The 20,103-nt window shown below is 44.6% G+C and overlaps 3 protein-coding genes across 6 annotated transcripts; 1 reads left to right on the top strand and 2 right to left on the bottom strand.

The window, feature by feature from the left end:
- The first annotated feature begins 1,743 nt into the window (after positions 1-1,743).
- LOC118094138 (uncharacterized) lies at positions 1,744-9,449 on the top strand. Of its 4 annotated transcripts, none has more exons than XM_060281526.1 (3): positions 1,744-1,905; positions 6,386-7,132; positions 8,613-9,449. In XM_060281526.1, the coding sequence occupies exons 2-3, from the start codon at positions 6,530-6,532 to the stop codon at positions 9,321-9,323; spliced, it is 1,314 nt and encodes a 437-aa protein (XP_060137509.1). In that variant the 5' UTR covers positions 1,744-1,905; positions 6,386-6,529; the 3' UTR covers positions 9,324-9,449. The 4 variants fall into 4 exon arrangements, with proteins under 4 accessions (XP_060137509.1, XP_034990063.1, XP_034990061.1 ...); XM_035134172.2 differs by lacking the exon at positions 1,744-1,905 and adding an exon at positions 1,910-1,981; XM_035134170.2 differs by lacking the exon at positions 1,744-1,905 and adding an exon at positions 1,912-3,221.
- Positions 9,450-11,324: 1,875 nt separating this feature from the next.
- On the bottom strand, positions 11,325-12,637 carry LOC118094632 (olfactory receptor 5V1-like). The gene is made up of 2 exons (XM_035135189.2): positions 12,626-12,637; positions 11,325-12,278 (listed from the first exon to the last, which is right to left on the bottom strand). The coding sequence occupies exons 1-2, from the start codon at positions 12,635-12,637 to the stop codon at positions 11,325-11,327; spliced, it is 966 nt and encodes a 321-aa protein (XP_034991080.2).
- A 4,384-nt stretch (positions 12,638-17,021) lies between these two features.
- Positions 17,022-17,966, bottom strand: LOC118094631 (olfactory receptor 13H1-like). The gene has a single exon (XM_035135188.1). The coding sequence runs from the start codon at positions 17,955-17,957 to the stop codon at positions 17,022-17,024; it is 936 nt and encodes a 311-aa protein (XP_034991079.1). The 5' UTR covers positions 17,958-17,966.
- Positions 17,967-20,103: the final 2,137 nt, after the last annotated feature.

Below are 20,103 nucleotides of genomic sequence, written 5' to 3'. Positions count from 1 at the left end.
AGAGGAAACTGTTGCCCCCCCCTCCCATAGGGCCAACTAGTCCTAAACATACAGCTAATCCAGCACCCTTGAACTCATCCCACATTGCCATGACTCCAACCAGTCCCGTTTCCTGCAAGGAACTGTGGGAATGTTCAGGAATGTGGGTGAGGAAATATTATTAAATATATCCTCTCCCAGCTTGTGTTAGCAAGCTCCAAACTTAGCAGAGTAACATTCCCTTTCAATGCACAGCAGAAAACGGTTGCACAGGTTTCATTAAACCTCTAGAATAAAGTATGTATTTCCTGGTAATTTCCCCCTTTATCCCTCTTAAAAGAAAAAACATGACACAGTGCTCTTTTAAAAGTATAAAAAGAGTTTATTTACAAGCTTCCTGAGATACAGCACAACTCAAGAGGTAGACTAGCTTAGATAAAAGTAGTATATACATCCATTTCCTCTCTCTCCTCACTAAGATGTTGCTTGCTCAAAGTGTGTGGTCCAAGAGAGGGAAAATGGCTACTGACCAGCGAATTTATCTGGCACCTTTCCCATCTCATTTGCATGTGTGGAAGAACAGGAAACTGACCTGGTCAGGTGTTCCTCCATGTGGACACTCTAGGTCTAGGAACTGTTGTGACTTGACTGCATCTGTTTACATCCCACAGGAACTTGATGCTCAATTGAGTACCATAAGGGAGAACAGAAAACCCTACAGGCTACCAATCTGTTTCCAGGCACCATTCAAAGCTTTGGTTATGACCTAACAAAGCCCTATACAGCTTGAGTTCAGGCTATCTGAATGACCACCTCTCTCTATATGATTCTGCTCGGCTTCGAGATATTCCAGGGAAGCCTGTCTCTCAGACCCATCTCATTCACAGGTACTTTTGGTGAAGATAAGAGAGGGCCTTCTTGTTGGCTGCTCCCAGATTGTGGAACTACCGTGTTTCTCCTAAAATAAGACATGTCTTATATTTATTTTTCCTCCAAAAAAACACACCACGGCTTATTTTCGGGGGATGTCTTATTTTTTCGAGCGGGAGCTGGCAACAGCATGCTGCGCCGAGCCCCGACCCGGTGAGAGCCGGCAGCAGCGCACCGCGCGGGGCCCGTTGAGAGCCGGGGAGCAGAAAATAAAAATGGCAAGGCTGCCCTTGTAACAAAAATAAACGATAAATTGCAAGAACTCAGGCCAAAAGAAGATGGATTTCGAATAAGTCTTCACTAGGTTTTATTGATATGATGCGGAGTTTAAATGGGAATCAATCCCAATGTTGAAGGCAAATAAAGGTAAATTTCAGTAAAAATCAGGACAAGGCCCTGTTTCGACTATTCTTCGTCAGCACAGATTCACAAGTCAAAGTGTACCAAATATGTTTTTGTACATGTGTGAAATCTCTTGATTAAAATAAAAATGGGGGGGAGATAAACCGAAAGTTAACTTTCTCAAATATTTCTGTTGTTTTCTGTTCACCTGAAACAACCTACCGGTAACAGACAAGTAAATGGTGAAGCAAGGTAAAAACAACCACCACCAGGTAGGCTACCCGCCTAGGTGGACCAGGCTGCCTGTCCCGGCTAAATGCCTTCTCAGTTTGCTTCCCCATTTGAAGAGGGCTTGGTCCAGAACGAAGGATCTGCATTGCAAAAATTAAAAATAATAATAATAATCGCTGGCCTAGATCATGTTTACATCTCTTGATGAGATTAGGTTGGCAAGCGGTTCAGAAGATCGCAATCCAATTAGGGTACGAGGGTGACCGAAAATGAAAAAGGAACCCCGGCAGCGACCCTAAGCAGGAGAGCATACGGAGGAATCCCCACCCCACGCCTTCATTGAGCAAAGCACGCAGATCGCAAAGCGGCGCCTTTCGGGAGAAGGAGGAGGGATCGCGCTTGCGCACTTCCCTCGGAAAGCAGGTAAGGAAAGGGGGGAATCCCTGGATCTCCTAGAACCCGCGAATCCTTCGGCGGGGTTAGGCGAAGGCGAGCCTTGGTTAGAGAAGTGCCCAAATTTCAAAGGTCCTCCGGAAGACCCGCCCTTCGCCGCGGCACTCTGGGGCGTTGAACGGGATCCGCTGTGATGCGTCTGTCCGGGTTGTTGTTTTTTTTGGGGGGGGGGGTTGTCGCCATCCCGTTTATCGAGCTGGGGCGGGGTAAAGGGGTGCCTGCCTGCTGTCCAAAAGAGAAATGGATCCAGATATTGGGGGATGAGAGAAGTGGGGAGGGGGCGTGCCGGATCCCTTCAAGCGATCCTTACCCAATGCATTAAAAAAGAAATAACTTTTGCAAGCGTTGCAGACGCAGGCGGAAGAGCAATGCAGATTTGGAGGAGGAGCAAGGGGGGGGGTCAGGCAGCTGCCTGCCTCCATCCAAGCCTAACAGTGAGTGTGTGGTGGGGAAGTGGGGTCTGATCTCGATCTCTCCCGCCCCCCTTCCAATTTATTAGGATGGAGGAGAGTGGGAAGGTCAAGCCGCGGTTGCCACTGAACTGGGAAGAAAGTTGCTGCGCAGCAGCGGGAAAGGGCGCCTGGTCCCCCCGGGCAGCGCTAATCCAAAGAGCCAGAACCCTGGTTTTTTTTAATTTTTCTTACTCCCCCCCCCCACAAACACAAACACATTGGCGTAGCCAGGATTTATTTAAGGGGGTGGAGGGTGGGCAGGGTTTATTTTGGGCGAAGGGCGGGACCAAGTTATCTGCAATGCAATTGGTCAGTTAAGCACTTTTATTTATTTACTTGATTTAGGGAGGAGCAGTTGACCCCCACCCCCAACGATGCCCATGCGCACACAGTACTGGAACTTGGTATAGCTTCTTGATCACAGGATTGCAGGGACTGAGGAGTCCCTCTCTGGGGACAGAACCAATTCCCCACCTTTCCCCTGGTAGCTCTTTAAACGGCCTAAGGTCCGTTTAAACAACAACAACAACAAGGTCCTGCCAGCACTAAGGGAGATTGTAGCCTACCTATCCCCGGCTTTGACACACTCCTGGAGAAAAAGGAAGGGGAATCTTCCCGCTTCCTGTTCCTTCTGGAATCTTTGCTCCATCCCCTATTCCCTATATGTTGTAACTGAGCCAAAAAGTAGGCATAGTGGAAATAATCGCGCGATCTTCCTCTTCCTGCTTCTTATAACCAACTTGCTGACTTCCATTTCCTCTGTTTGCCCGTGCCTGCATTTAGGAGCCTCCAGACTCTTTGTGTGTCGTAAAATGTCTTCCTGCATAAATTTAGGTACGCTGTCGTCCTGGTGCAAGAAACTCCGCTTTGTTGTTGTTGTTTAGTTGTTTAGTCGTGTCCGACTCTTTGCGACCCCATGGACCAGAGCACACCAGGCACTCCTGTCTTCCACTGCCTCCCGCAGTTTGGTCAGACTCACGTTCGTAGCTTCAAGAACACTATCCAACCATCTCATCTTCTGTCGTCCCCTTCTCCTTGTGCCCTCCATCTTTCCCAACATCAGGGTCTTTTCCAGGGAGTCTTCTCTTCTCATGAGGTGGCCAAAGTATTGGAGCCTCAGCTTCAGGATCTGTCCTTCCAGTGAGCACTCAGGGCTGATTTCCTTCAGAATATTTTTTAACTCTGCTTAAAAATAAATAAAAATGGATCTGCTGCGGTTAGGGAAGTGACAGTGTTATGCACCGAGAAGTGTGGGATGAGCAAATGATGAATGGGAGGGCATGTAAACACACCAGGAGTAAATCAGGATGAATGCTCTTTGTTGTGTGAGTGCCCCATAAGTAAATCCAAAGGAAAGCACAGTAAATAGTTAGCCGCAGGGTGAAGCAAATCAGGAGGGATGCTCAAGAAGTCAATTGTCCGCAGGAACCGTTAGACTGTAAGCCCCTTCCGCAAATGCAGCTAACTTGATGTTGCTAGGCTACGGTTCTCATCACTCCCAGCCAGCATGCCCAGTGGTCAGGGGTTATGGGAGTCCAACAACATCTGGAGGAGACAGTGCTACACAAGGCCTCATTCTCCTTGTCATCAGTGTGTAGAAGGCATCAGTCTGGTTCACACATAACATTAAACCTTGGTTTGTGGAACTGTGGTTTATTACATGATGGTGTAGCATTAAATGTGAACCATGTCCTATGGCTTAACTATGGTTTCTTTATTGCCATCAAACCACCATCTGAAGCCACAGCTTGTTGGCTTATAAATCTTGGCTTGTTTTAATTGTGACTTGATGCTTGTTTTGTTTTTGTTGTTTTTGGTTGTAATTCAAAAATGTAAACAAGGAATAACATTTTTATTTTTATTTTAAGAAAACAAAGGGATGGGGCAAGAGTAGCTGGAAAATAAACCAAATTGTGGAGAAGCAAACTCTGGTTTGTTTGATCATCTATGAGGCAAGTTGTGGTTTGTGGAACTTGGCATTAAGACAGACCAGTGTGCTCCTTTATAACTCATACCTATGACAAACTTATTTGGTCTCTAAGGTGCTACTGGAAGGAATTTTTATTTTTATTATTATTATTTTGTTTTGACCTTTATAATGTGTTTTTGCTAACATTTTACCATATGCTGTCCACACCAGTGGGCACAGTAGGATAAGAAGTAGCCAGGTTTCACTTTGATATACCATTGCCCCCATACCGTAATTTGTTGTGTTTTAGGGCAGAAGTGTGCAATTCTTAGACTCACAGAATTGTAGAGTTGGGTCATCTACCGTGTTTCCCCCTTTTTAAGGCGTAGTCATAAAATAAGCCATAGCAGCATTTCTAAGCATTTGAGAAATATAAACCGTACCCCGAAAATAAGCCATAGTGATAGGCGCTGTGTGGAAGAGAGCACTGAGCTCCCCGAGTCAGCAGCAGCAACGCCGGCCGCAGCAGTGTTTGCTGAGTCCTTTCTTGCTTTTGGGACTTGGTTACTGTGCTGGCTTGGGATGGTGTGTGTGCAATTGCTGTTGCTGCTTCGTGTTTTTCAGCTGGATTCTCTGGGTTCTAAGCACTTTCCCCCGTTTGTTTGCGAAGCAGCACTCGGCTGCAGCCCCTGCCTCTCCCGGCGGCTGCATCGATCCCCAGGAGGCTGCATTTGATCGCTATCTCCTTTTCTATTTCTTTTGTCTTTGAGCACCCGGCCCCGCCCTCTCTCCCCTTCGTGGAATGAAGAACGGAGTTTTAGCAGCATTTCCTCATTATAAAAAAAAGGTCAGGAACTTTTACTTTAACCTCAAAAATGGGATATTTCCTCTCTCTAAAAACAACTCTGACCTGAACACCAATAAAACGGGGGTAGATCCCCTCCAGTTTATAAATCCGCAAGTAGATCGCAGTCTCCTGGAAATTGGGCTCTATACTTTGGCTGATTGCAAGCCTTTGCATCTTTAAAAAACAAAAACCATGCGTTTCTCAGTCTTAATTTTCCTTTAATTCATCCCCCTATACCCTCCTCCAACCATTGCCTCCTTCCATTCCTTACCCCCTCCCTCTCTCCCCACTTCCCTCACTCCTGTGCGATCTCATTTAGTCATATACTTGCTTTTTCTGTTGTGTTGTCTATTTTATATTTAATATTATTACCCTTTATGATGTTATTTTTTCCCTTGCGATAATTATTTATTTTTTATCTTTAACTAACTTTCCTTTCCATATTTTTCCATATATAACTCAACACTTTCCCATTCCTTCTTAACTCTTTGGATAGAGTGCCCCCCCCATTATTGTTGTTAATTTTACAATTCCTGGATTTTTTATGGAACCGAACAGCTTGGGTGCTTCAGAATGTGCCTTCTGTTGCTACAGGGCTATGGGGCTTCACTATTTGACCCCCCCCCAGGTTGGGATTTTTAAAGTAGTTCTGTGGGTCCCAGGGCGCAGAATCACCCCCGATCCTTTCCTTTGTCTAAACAGACCTCTTCCCCCCTGACTTTGGAAGGCTGTGCTTCAAGGGTGATACCAGGGTTTTTTTAAGACCTGCGCCTCTTAAGGATTGTTACGGTCCATAACTTCCATTGCTTTTTACAGGGTTGGGGGTTTAAAGCACTGCCACCCCCACCCCACCCTGCAGGCGCTCGGAACTGGCAGCGCCAACAACGCGCCCAGCAGCGCGCAGAAGAGAGCACCGAGCGTCCTGAGCCAGTGGGTCCCAGTTGTACCAGCACTTTTTTTAAAAAAAGACACCCCCTGAAAATAAGCCACTGTGTGTTTTTTTGAGGGAAAAAAGTTATAAGACGGTGTCTTAAAAAAGGGGAAACACGGTAGGACTCAGCTACATTAGTTAAAAAAAAAAAACCTGTGTTTTGAATGCGTTATAAACATGCAACACTAGATGGCGCTGGAGAGCAAAGAATTATCTTCACGATTTTCCATTGCGGGTTTTTTCACTCCATTTGTTATAATGATTTAATTTCTGACTTATTTATAGTGGGGTTTTTTTTCCTCTTTGTGTAGATCCACCTCTATTCTAACCTGCTGCAATGCAGGAATCTCAGCTGAAGCATCCATGACAGAAGGTCACCCAACCTCTGCTCAAAAACCTCCTCCGTTCAACGTTGCTCCTGTGACTTCCAACACCGTTCCACTCCTTTGCGCAGCATGGAACCTCATGTGTTGCTGCAGCTGCTGAAGTTACACCTTGAGGTATTGGTTGCCGTGCTCCACTCAGCGATCAGCCGATGTAACGCCTATCTTATGAGTATCAGAAGGCGGCAGAGAAGGAGAGTGCTGATAGGGCGGGCGATTCAGAACCACATCTTGAGGACCAGGCGCATCATTCAGAGGAGGAGGAGCTGCAGACATATGGTTCCTATCGTCACCTTGTTGGAAAGCGGGCCGAAATTGCGGCGCTGGTGGGTCTGCCCCACCAAGCAGCATTGGTGGGAGCGTTCCATGCTGGGGACCCGGGACGACGAAACGTGGATCGAGAGCTTCCAGATGAGCCGAGGGACCCTCTTCGAAATTGCGGACGTCCTCCGACCCCAGCTCCAGAGGCAGAGAACTATCATGCGGGAAGCCATCCCCGTCGAGAAGCGGGTCGCTATCGCCGTGTGGTGGCTTTCTAATCTGAAGTGCTACCGCGAAGTTGCCGCGCAGTTTGGAGTCGGGAGGTCGACGGTGGGAGAGATCGTTCTGGAGGTGTGCTTTGCCATCAAGCACCTGCTCGTCCAGAAGACAATCTATTTGGGCGACTACTGGAAGGTAAAGTTTTTTTTTAAGGGTTTTTTAAAAAGTTGCTGCAGTTGCACAGGTTCAATCTAACACTGCTGTGCCACACTGCTGCATTGTCTAGAAGGGTGTGTGAGTGTGTTGAGTTGCACATTGCAAAAGGGAAAATACCTACCGTTATTATTACTATATTTTTTATTAATTTTTCTGTTTTACCATTTCAAATACTCATTTTACATCCTTAAGATATCAACGTCTGCCCTTTTTCTTTTCCATGCTTCATTTTACATATCTTAAACCCCTGCATACTTTAAGGAAAGCTATACCAATCAGTATTCCATTACTGCATCCATCAAAACTTATTTACACTGTTGAATTTATCTTAACGCTGCCAGCGTTTTCAGCTATACACTATTATTTTCCATATATTCAATAAACATTTTCCAATCTTCTTTAAACTTATGCTTATAGCTATAGGTAAAAAGTTGGACAGATGGCAAGAATAATATTGATAGCGTAAGAACATATGCTAATTGATATTATTCTTGGCATCTGTCCCAACTTTTTACCTATAACTATACAGTGGTGCCTCGCTTAACGAACGCCCTGTAAGACGAAATTTTTGCTGAAAGAAAGGATTTTTCTAGCGGAGGTTGCCTCGCTAGATGAATTCGTTTTACAAAAACGAATCGCGGTTTCCCATAGGAATGCATTGAAATTCAATTAATGCGTTCCTATGGGCAAAAAAAATTCAATGCATTCCTATGGGATTCGCTAGACGAATTTTTCATTATAAGAATAGACCCGTGGAACGAATTAAATTCGTCTTGCGAGGCACCACTGTATAGGGCAATTGCCATTGTATCTGTGAGCACTTATGGGAGTAGTCAGTGTAGCAAAATGTTGCTTTTTTGACATTTTCATCCCACCTTCCCGGATATAAAATCTTCCCTAGGCAGCTTACTATCATCATCATCATCATCATCCCACCTTTTCCTCAGACTGGGACTCAAGGCAGCTTACAGATAATATAGTTATACAGATAAAACTTCAAATATACATTAATAAAATTAATACAAGCATGAAAACAGTTGCCCAGTGTCAGAATACTACTTGCTGAAATCCTATTGGTGACCTGCCTTGTTTTATATTATGTGGAAGAGATTTCCCATGCAAAACTACTGAATTGTTTGAAGCTGCATAGATTGCTACAGTGGAAGGGAATAATTTGGGAACATGAGGCAGAAACTCTCATATTTGCATTGTAGTTTATATGCTTCCTGAACAGTGTTTTTCTGTTTTGCACTTGCAATGCAAAATTAGTAAAAAGTACTTACACAGCACACACAAAAACACAGCTTGCTACTATGCCATATTACTGTGACTTTTTTGGACGAGATGGGAGTGCTGTGTGGACATTTTTGTGTGTGTGTGTGTGTGTGTGTGTGGAATTGTTGGCACAACCACGAAACTACCCTTTTAAAATTTACTACTTCTTCGTTGTCGCTTACAGATCATGGATGGTTTCAGGAAGATGGGATTCCCTCACTGCGTTGGCGCGATGGACTTGACGCATCTGTCCATAATAGCCGCTACAGGTCCAGGAGACGAGTGCAACAAGCCAAAGAATTTCTGTTCCATTCTGCTTCAAGGGACAACCGACCACACCGGCCGTTTCACGAACATCGAAGTGGGATGGAGCGGGAAGAAACACGATGACGTGCAGATCTTCCGCAAATCTGCGCTGTGCCAGGCTATGGACGAGGGCACCTTTGTCCCAGGGAACCCGACTATCAACATGCAGGGCGTGGAGATCCCACCTCTAATACTCGCCCATAGCACCTACCCTATGCGGAAGTGGCTCATGAAGCCCTACGGAGGCCCCTTGGACCAGAGGAAGACCATCTACAATAGGACTTTCAACCACTGCCACAGCGTGGTCCAGCAGGCCTTTGGCAGGCTCAAGGCAAGGTGGCGTTGCCTCACTGCGAGGCTCCCAGTGGCAGAGGAGAACGTTTTGGCAGTGGTCACTGCGTGTGTCGTGCTGCACAATATTTGTGAGACCAAGGGGCACGCCGTTCCCGAAGGTGTGGACATCTCTGAGCACGTCCTGTTGGCAGCATATAACGAGGACTGCCATTTTTACGAAACCAGCAGTGAGTCGGGAGGCGAGGAGGTGCGCAATGCGATCTCACATTACCTGGCAGGAAATACTGAATGCTGAAATCTGGACTCTGCATTTCGGTGTGTTTGGAATTTATTTTGTACATCTAATTGCCTTGGTTACGCTGACACATTTCATTTGTGTGTACGCCATCCAAACTCTTTGAGTAAAGCTCAGGTTAATGAGGCCAGATCCCCTTCCCTTCATTCCTAATATTCCATATTTTCCCTGTATTTTGCATTATTTTTCTTTTTTTAAAAATAATAATATTACAGTTCATACCATTTGCACAAGTTGAATTAACATGGTGCTGCCATAAAGATGAATGTTAAGTGTGCATACAGCCTGCTTCGCCCCCACCCCAGACTCGTAATACTACCTCCCCACAAGAGCAAGACATCTGCCCCCAGATGTACAAACAAACAACAACAGCTTCCTTGGGAAAAAATAACAGACAAGTTAACGAAGGCATCGAAACACACTGCCCCTTCCTCCTGCTCTAGGGAAGGGCTCTGATTAAGCCACCTTCTCTGACCCCTTAGCACCATGGTGACTGAAACACAACTAGCTGGAGGGAGGAGTTGCTTTAATTCCCCTGCCAAATCACAGTTTTTAAAGTCGAACGATTCCTCAGAATTTAGCAATCTTTAGGTGTTAATGGTGCATGGAATGACTCACTAAGGATAGCTCTGTGAGCGGAATGATAGTGTCGGGATTGGAACTCAGGTTTCTCTGGTCCAAACACAACACACTGGCAAGCCATGCATTTGTTTTCCATTTAATCAAGCAATGTAAAGACTTTGGGAGGCAGGTTCTTGAATTCAAGGTTGGGTATGTGAGGGGTGAGACAACCCAAAACCTAATTACAGTGGTACCTTGGTTTAAGAACAGCTTAGTTTATGAACAACTTGGATTATGAACACTCCAAACTCGGAAGTAGGTGTTTTGGTTTGTGAACTTTGCCCTGGAAGCAGAACATGTTCCGCTTCCTGTTGAGTCCTGTTTACCATTTGTAAATTGAGTCCCCCGCTGCTATGGGAAAGCACGCCTTGGTTTAAGAACGCTTTGGTTTGAGAACGGACTTCTGGAACGGATTAAGTTCGTAAACCAAGGTACCCCTGTATGTGGAAACCGCTGCCTCCTTGGAGGAAGTTCCATTACTAGGGAGCTATAACCAAGAAGGTTCTGCAAATGAGGTGTCTGGTCATTGAGACCACCCTTCCCTGCTGCCAGGGATAAGTAGCTACAGGTAACATGTAAACCCCATCTTGCATCAAGGCAAGGCCAAATAATCTTCCACCAATGTCCTCCAACCACACACTACTTAAGTCTTCTTTTTGTTGGGCTCTATTTACATCTAACTTGTCACTAGGGACAGTGTTCAATGTAAAAGAACAAAAGGATGGTTTGGGAGGAAGTGGGATGACTGGTGTGTGTGGGTGTGTGGGTGTGTGTGTGGCTAGGTTAGGTCTGAATTGTTACATTCAACTGAAAAGAAACCTCTTCTTGAAGAGAATAAGGATGGCATTCCACCCTTATCCCAAACCAAGCACTGATTCCCAGCCCTATATAGGGAAGCCTTTTAATGTGTAATGTTTTATTATATTTTTATATGTGTTCGAAGCCACCCAGAGTGGCTGGGGAAATCCAGTCAGGTGGACGGGGCACAAATAATAAAATTATTATTATAATAATACACAAATTGGCATATGGAGTCCTGGAGTCCAGCAGTGACAAAGACAGAAAGTCAGAGACTACAGCGTCATCAGCTACAAAGGAAGGCTGAGTTCCCAACTGATACTGATAAGACGTTCCTATTTTCATCAACGTTCTCCTATTTTTGTTGGAGAAATGTTGGAGGGTATGTAATGTTGGTGAACCTGAAGGCTGGTAGACAGGAGTTCCATGAACCATAACCGCACAAGAATATCCTTGCTGGATCATGCCAGTGGCCCGTCTAGTTGCTTGTTCCGAAGTTGGAGCCCTTGTGTGTGTGTGTCGACAGCAAGCATATACTTTATAGTCATCTCCAAAATCAGGAATTTTGGCTAATAGCTGGTGCTAGAAAGAGGACGGCGTCTTGGGGTGCAGCAAACGCCTCACGGCGTCCTTCACTTCTTTGTTCCTCAGGCAATATATGATAGGGTTGAGCATTGGCGTCACAACGTTGTAGAGCACAGTTGCCAAGGTGTCAAAATATACAGAATGGCTGGCGCTGGGCTTGTTATAATTGAACATGCAGGTGACATAGAACAAGGTGACCACTGTGAGGTGCGAAGTGCAGGTGGAGAACGCCTTGCGGCGGCCTCGGTTAGTACGGATCCTCAAGATGGCTGCCACGATGTGGACGTAGGAAACCACAATGCAAAGGAAAGGACTGACGCCGAGCAGCAGGGTGACTGCCAGCAAGGTGATTTGGTTGGGGAATGTGTCTGCGCAAGACAGCTTGAGCAGCTGGGGGACGTCACAGAACAAATGGTCCAGGTTGTGAGAGGCACAGAAGGGCAGGAGAGCGGTCATGGCCGTGTGCAGGACTGAATTGAGGAAGCCGCAGGCCCAGGAAGCTGCCACCAGCTGGGTACACAGCTTCCTGTTCATGAAGATGGTGTACGTAAGTGGGTGGCAGATGGCGATGTATCGGTCATATGCCATCACGGCCAGGAGGAGGCACTCGACCCCTACAAAAGTCACCAAGAAGTAAAGCTGGGCCAGGCAGCCTGGAATGGAGATGGTCTGTGTCTCTGTCAACAGATTCTTAAGCATGTGGGGCAGAGTGACGGAGGAGTAGCAGATGTCCAGGAATGACAGGTGCTGGATGAAATAGTACATGGGTGTACGGAGGCCAGAATCCAGCCATGCGGTCACCAGGATTAGAGTGTTGCCCAGCAAGGTGGTGATGTACATGGTCAGAAACAGGAGGAAGAACAGGGCTTGGGGCTCCGGGAAGCTGGAGAAGCCCAGGAACACAAATGTTGCTGTTGCGGTTTGGTTTCCCACCTGCCTCACCACTTGTACCTGAAATGTGGGAGAGATTTAGGAGACCAAATGGAGGGACCACACCCATAACTGAAAACCATGCTTATTCCCAGTACACACAAAGCCCCATTCACATGGGTGTCTTTATTTCATCTGTGATCTCCAAGCACACCATGAATTACGGCAAGAGCTGGGATAGCTCAGTCAGTTGGTACAACATGAGATTCTTGATCTTGGGGTTGTGGGTTCAAGCCCCACCTTGGGCAAAAAATAAATCCTGCATTGCAGGAGGTTGGACTAGATGACCCACATGGTCCCTTCTAACTCTTTACGATCCTATGTAATCTGCCCTTTCCTCCCTATTTGTCTCCTGATCTATATGATACCCGATTATTCATTTCTGACTCTCCCTTGCACCTTCAGCATCAGTTTCTTTCTTTCCCCCTTTTACTTCTTTTGCAAGTTGTGATTCAAGCCCAGCCTTTGTCCACTTGATGCCCTGAAGATGTTGCTGGACTACAACTCCCATCATCCGTGACCATTGGCCATGCTGGCTAGGTCTGATGGGAGTTGGAGTCACATGACATCTGCAGGTGTGCGGCAAGCCTGGTCAAGGCAAGCTGCTCTGCCATCTCTACAGGTTTGTTGGTGACTTCCTCTTCTTCCTAAACCCCACTTCAACTCCTGTTGCCTCACCAATGTGAATCACAGCAGAGATTCCTCATCCTTTGCTTCCTCTGTTAGTTTTGCAATCTCTGCTTCACTTCATACTTCTGCTCTATTTACAAAGCTGCAGGAATCCCACAGTGCAGGGCTAGGAAAGCCAACTTGGTGGTTTTCTAGACTACAACGCCCACCAGCCTCAGACAACATGGGCAACGGTCAGGAATGGTGGGAGTTATAGTCCAGAAACATCTGGATAGCCATGTTGGCTGTTTCGGGTGTAGAATGCTACAAAGTAGATTCTGCCCCTGTAAAGACAGCTATTTCTGTAATGATGTAACAGAGATCGGATTAACATAACACAACTCTCTTAGATGCAGGATGTGTCATATTCGACACCTGGGACCTTGGCTCAGATATTTGTTTGACCATGAAGTTCAGTAACAGTGACCATACGCAATCTTTCTCAGCCTAAGCTCCCTCAGAGGGTTGCTCTGAGAGGAACTGGGATAGCCCAATCTTACCAACAGCCATTTAAAAGATAAAAGCATTTCCTGTACAGTAGCGAGTAAGCATTGCTTCAGGTGGGGAAATGCTTGCAAACTGGATGTGAATGAGCTCCATTCCCCACCCACTTGATTTTTGAGTACTAGCAACGTTCATGGGTTTTTCTTTTCTTTTTTCCAAGATAGAGACGGGAGGAAAGCTGAGGAACAAACTGTGAAGTCAGTACATTCCACAGCGCCCTGCTTAGTCAGTGGACTCAAGTCAGAGTTTTGGAAGCGGGCTATTGTGTTTAGTGGGCAAAAGTAAAGTTGCCTAAGGGATCAAAGAGGAATATTGACAATTTCCCAGCCTTTCCCCCATCCATTTCCTCTGCTTGGTGTTTATGGATGCTACAATCGCAGCAAAAGCGGAGAAGACAATGCTAAACTAATTTGTTAGAAGACCAGGTAAGCAAAGCAATTGATAGCAAGAGAGATGCTGGCAATTACTGTTTCGGACGAATCTCCCTGTGTGATTTTCAGCTACTCTGAATTGAAGATTGCAATGGTTTTTGAGTCCGCAAACCAATTTGGTTAAAACAGTTCTGTGTGATCTTTGCCCTGTTGACTTGCCTGGCTTCAATTGCCTTCACATTTAGAAACTCAGGCTTGCCTGAAGCTGCTTTAAGTTGAGTGAGGCCAATGGTCCATGTTAGTAAAGTATTTGCTCTGACAGGTACATAGGAACATACGAATCTGCCTTCTACTGAGACTGGCCGGTGGGCCACAGAGCTTCCTATTGTCACACAGACAGCAGCACTCAAGGATTCCTGGCCGGAGTTTCTCCCAGCCCTAGATCATCCTAACAACCCACAGAACATTCTAGACTGAGTCTCACCTCAAAACACAAAAGTATGTTGCATTACAGGGGTAGCCAACGCTTGGGATGTTGTTTGGACTGAGTTCCATCCTAAGCAGCGACAACAAAATGAAGATGCAAAGCCAGAGAATGGGAACAAGAGACTAGTAGCTAGATAGACCAACAGATGGACAGGGAGCCAGGAAATAAGTTGCATTAAGGACCATAAATATATTTACCAGTGACGCTTAAGAGTGCAGAAGAGTATCTTTTGTATTCGGTAAACGCCCATTGCTCAAATAAGGCTATGCATATCTTAGTTCTTTGAATACACAATTCACAAAGCATTAAAAAATATATCCCAGTGTATTTGCTGCAGATCTGAGGAGCAAAAATATCTCAATGCCTTTGGGATTGATCAACTCAATCAACTCAAAGGAATTGGTACTCTTAGAGAATTGTTTACTTGCTATCAGAAGTTCCGTCCCCCTTGAGCATTATGTTCCTTGATTGGACCCAGAAGATTTCAAGATCAGCCCAGTCCAGCCTGCTCTTGCAGTGAATAATAATAATAATAATAATAATAATAATAATAATAATAATAATTTTATTATTTATATACCGGCCATCTGACTAGGCTGCCCCAGCCACTCTGGGCGGCTCCCCACAAAATATCACAATAAAACAGACTGTACAGGATACAGACTACTGTTACACTTCTCCATGTGCAATAGCACTTAGTTGAGTTTGGTTTCCTTTGAAAGGAGGCTTATTGCCATTTTGTAATATTTGCATTTATTTACAGATATACAGGATGCGCATAGGTGGAGGCACAACGTCAACACTCCAAAAGTCCATCAGAGCTCACTGCTCCTGCATCAGATCCATTTTGAAAATCATTGCCACCGGTGTTACCCAATGAATGGGTTGAAAGCATCAGACTATTCTGCAACATTGTGGAAGATAAACAGATGTGAATCTGATCAGCATCTGGGCATAAGCTGCATTGAGCAGGCCCATATCAGACAATCTGACTCCCATTTTGTGGGGAGAAAAATAGATATAAACCTTCCATGTGTGAGAACTGATTGGATCCCTAGATCTAAAGTGCGGGGCTAAACACATGCTCCAGCAAGAGAGAGCCTGCAGCAGAGTTTAAAAACACAGAATTGTGCAGAAAGTGAGTGAAGCATTAGAATAATAGTCTGTTGGACCTTTTAAATATTCTTAACACAGAGAACTCTCTTGTTAAACTCAAAAGTCTTTCTCCCGTTATCTGTATATGTGTGCTCAAGAGAGGGACATGGTAATATTTACCTTTCCAGTTCCCAAGGAAAAGGTTACTGGGAGGGTGGACTTATCTCCTAGGAAGAGTTTACACCAGGCATAGGCAAACACAGCCCTCCAGATGTTTTGGGACTACAGTTCCCATCATCCCTGACCACTGGTCCTGTTAGCTAGGGATCGTGGGAGTTGTAGGCCAAAAACATCTGGAGGGCCGAGTTTGCCTATGCCTGGTTTACACTTTAGTTCTCTCTGCTCACACGGCAAAAAGAGCTCAAAGGGAAAAGGAGAGACTGACACATTTGCAGAGGCGTGCAACATTTTTATTTAAGATATTGAACACCAAATAAGCATGACTGTGCACAAATGGTTCCACACATTTCAAAGCATGTTTTGATTCCATGTCAGGATTTCAAAATCTTGCTTCCCAGTTCCAGATCTTTAGGTTGCACAGGGCAGCACATAAGCCAGGGATTCCATCTCCATTTCAACATCAGGAAATGGAATTGCATGCAAAGTTGGGTGGGAAAGGTCCTCCTGCTCACCCATAGCTCTATTCTGGACCTTTTGCTTGTGGAAGTTGGATAGCTGAGCTGGTGAGAGTGTGGTGCTGATAACACCAAGGTTGCAGGTTTGATCCCCGTATGGGACTGCTGCCTATTCCTACAGTGTGGGGAGTTGGACTAGATGATCCTCAGGGTCCCTTCCAACTCTACAATTCTATGATTCTGAGAGAGCTGCTGAATTGAGACAATTGTGCTTCCATAACACTTACCTTTGTGCTGCATTTCTAGGCACAGATTTGGGCTTTCCAGTCCATGTCCCAGCATTTATTTATTTTTGCCCCACCACTTTTCCCATGAAACCCGGCTCTTTGCCGCTGAATTGGAGCAAATGACAATTCATGGAAAAACCAAATTGCTGTTTGCTCCAATCCAGCAGTAGAGACTGGGTTTTCCTGGGGAATGTGGAGGGACCAAAAATGGAAAGTGCTTGGACATGGGCCAGGGAAGTGCAGACCTGTGGCATAATCTTTAATGGACTTTAACCCATATAATCAGACATCTGAAAATGAAGGAATATATGGAAACCTAAGAAGAAATAAGCTAGTCTTTAAAGTGCCACAAGAGTCTTTGATGTTTTTGTTGTGGCAGACTAAAACAGGTTCCCTTCTGGAATTTGTTTGCTCAGGTCGTTCATGCTGTTACTACATTTCTCCAGGGCAAGCATTCAAAATTCCACAACAGCTGAATTCTCAAGCTCAAAAGTCAGTGCTTGACATCAGAAATGTTTGTGTTTCGTTATTTCACTATCGCTCCCCTATTTTGCAAGACTTTAGGTGACAAATTATAGGTTTTTCTGAACACAAAAGTAATAGTTGAAAAGACACTTGCAGGGACCAGTAGGCCTACCAATGTGCGCCTTTACAAAAATATACATCAAAAGAAAAGGCAAACATTTCTGATATTAAAGGGAGCGGGCTGGTAGGTATCAGAGGTCTCTCTTCCTCCCTGTCACTTTCTTGAAAGCTTGTTTCACATCCTTATTCCTTAAGCTGTAAATCAGTGGATTCAACATGGGTGTGATGGTACAATAGAATATGGCAATGTATTTGTCTAGATCTGAGGATGTCTTGGTCTGAGGCTGTAGGTACATTGACATGGCTGTTCCATAGAAAATGGTGACCACCATGAGATGCGAACTACAGGTTGAGAAGGCCTTGGCCCTGTTCTCTGTGGATTGCATTTTCAACACAGTGGTGATAATACGGGCGTAGGTGACCAAGATGAAGCCGAAGGGAAGAAGCAGAGTAAGGATGCTGCTGGCAAACATGATCAACTGGTTTCCACTAGTATCTGAGCAGGCCAACTTGAGCATAGCCTGGACCTCACACAGAAAGTGGTTGATAACATTATGCCCACATAGAGAGGCCTGTGAGGTGAGAGAAGGTACCAGGATCAGGAGGAAGGAGCTGCCCCATGAAATGGTTGCCATAGCAGTGCAAACCTTATTGCTCATGATGGTATTGTAGCGCAGGGGGTTGCAAACAGCCACCCAGCGGTCGTAGGACATCATTGCCAGCAGGAGGCATTCCGTCGTCCCCAAGAAGAGGGAGATGTACATTTGGGCAAAACAGCCAGAATGGGAAATGGTGGTCTTGGCTGACAGGCAATGAGCCAACATCTGAGGGATGGTGCTGGTAGTATAGCAGATGTCAAGGAAAGACAGGTTGCCAAGGAAGAAGTACATGGGGGTGTGCAGGTGGGGATCCACTACAGCAAGCAGGAGGAGGAGACCGTTGCCCACCACAGTGATGAAGTAGATGAGTAGAAAGAGACCAAAGAGGGCAATCTTCGTCTGAGGGTTACTCGAGAGGCCCAGCAGGATGAATTCGGTCACAGTAGTCTCATTCTCTCTTCTGCCCATGTTATCTCCTCTAAGGGCTTTCCTGGGAATGAAACAGGAAAACAGATTGGAAGTAAATAGCCTCACCTGACCCAAGAGTATAATTTATATTGAGGATTACATCTTGTATTATTGCTGAAGCCTCAAGGCTGCTAAGCAATAATGAGGGAAATAAGAATAAGGGGAAACCCCACAATATTAGAAGCAAACTAAAAACTGCAAGGTGGAGGAGTTGAAGAAGTCAGGGAGTGGGGAGAGGGGGATGATTCTTGGAAGCCCTCAAATTTCATTAAAAGCTTGAGAAAGGCAGAAGGGAAGCAATGAGTAATTGTGTAGGAGACACAAAAGTCAGAGGCAGCATAAAAAAAAACACCCCACCACTACCCACTCAACAATCCAGATTTAGTCATGCTTATAGTAGACCCATTTTTTATTTATTTATTTATTTATTTATTTATTTATTTAGACAGACAGACAGACAGACAGACAGACAGACAGAACATACAATTATTGTTTTTTGTTTTTTTATGTAGCCCACTGTGGGAAGCTGACAGTATCATCAGCCCATACATACCGTACATATGTCTGAAACTAGCACTGAAATCCATAGAACTTATATTAGTCATAATGTGAGCAGAAGTACGGAAAATGCAACTTAGTCAGGCACCTCTTGTCTGGGGATTTACTTTTGACTGATCAGATAAGAATTAGGATTGCACCTTAAAATTCAGATTGAACTCAATATATTTACAACAAAGGAAAGAAAGTCTTCTAACACCCCATCACCATATAAAACATAATTAACGTGTATAATTTTATTGTCACAAGGTAACACAGTGGCCATTAGACAACTTTAAAAGGGAGTTAGGAAATAAGAGAACAAGAAGAATATACATTTAAAAAAGACTGGAAAACGTTTACCGATTATATGGGTGGAAATTGTGTACATTTAAAACGCTGGTAGCATTAAGATAAATTCAACAGTGTTAACAAGTTTTGATGGTGCAACAATGGATTACTGTGAGAAATGATAAACGTTGCCTCAATCATATATCTAACAATTGCTGAATGGTTTAGTTCATTTAAAATATGTAGGGATGTATGGTATGCAAAATGAACCACAGAAAGAGAAGAAACGGAAGTCATTGATTCAAGGTTGTTTAAATGAATATTTTGAAATATAAATAAGAAAAATCTAATAAAAACTATATATAAAAAATAAAATCAAAGGGAATTGGGGAAAAACCCCACGGTGGATCAAAGTATCCCCAACTATAAGCCAGGATGCATAAAAATGAAACATCAACATGCAGATGAGGTATGACTCTGTATACCAGATGCTGAGGACAAATTGCAAGGCAAGGGAAATGCCGCCAGTTTCATGGCATGTTTTTAACTTCCCAGTGGCACCTGGGGGCATCAGGAAGCTGGTCCAGGACGGGTGACCATTGTTTGAAACAAAGAGTATCGGATGAGATGGACCATTGGCCTGACCTATCAAGACATTTATTATATTATTTCAGGAGACAAAGTCATAACTGGTTCTGAGCTAAATTCTCATTTAACATCATTAGAAGGAAAAGCAAAGACAGTAACTCACCATAGCAATGCCTTAATCTTCCAGAATAAAAAAATTCCTTCAGTAGCACCTTAAAGACCAACTAAGTTTATATTTTGGTATGAGCTTTCGTGTGCATGCACACTTCTTCAGATCTAGTGTATCTGAAGAAGTGTGCATGCACACGAAAGCTCATACCAAAATATAAACTTAGTTGGTCTTTAAGGTGCTACTGAAGGAATTTTTTTATTTTGCTTCGACTCAGACCAACACGGCTACCTACCTTAATCTTCCAGAGTTTTTGGCACCTGTTCACAAATTTTCCCTCAGTTTTGAAAAACCAAAGACATGCAAATTAGCTACAAATCTTAGAGAATAGGATACTGTGTGCCATAGTTTGGGCATTTTAAATAAGTGCACAATTCTCCCATAGAACAATGAAATTTAAAAGATGCATTGTCTCCATCTAGAGTGAGGGGAGAGAGAAACTGTAGTTCTCATAATAGCAGCCAGGAACAGTACATGTTTGTGGTAATTTTCACAACTGATGGAAGAACCCTGAATCATTCAAGGTTTAGATAACAACATTCTTTAACTTGGTCATTTTCC

Source organism: Zootoca vivipara, chromosome 13 (genome assembly GCF_963506605.1).
Source record: "Zootoca vivipara chromosome 13, rZooViv1.1, whole genome shotgun sequence".
Lineage (NCBI taxonomy): Eukaryota > Metazoa > Chordata > Lepidosauria > Squamata > Lacertidae > Zootoca > Zootoca vivipara.
The sequence above is the reverse complement of the archived record's forward strand: the minus strand, read 5'-3'. Positions and strand labels throughout refer to the sequence as shown.

Bases quoted from the DNA above. Each gene is read 5' to 3' on its own strand.
- LOC118094138 (XM_060281526.1), top strand. From the start codon at position 6,530: ATGGAACCTCATGTGTTGCTGCAGCTGCTGAAGTTACACCTTGAGGTA. The intron at 7,133-8,612 runs GTAAAGTTTTTT...TGTCGCTTACAG, and splicing joins ATTTGGGCGACTACTGGAAG to ATCATGGATGGTTTCAGGAA.
- LOC118094631 (XM_035135188.1), bottom strand. From the start codon at position 17,957: ATGGGCAGAAGAGAGAATGAGACTACTGTGACCGAATTCATCCTGCTG.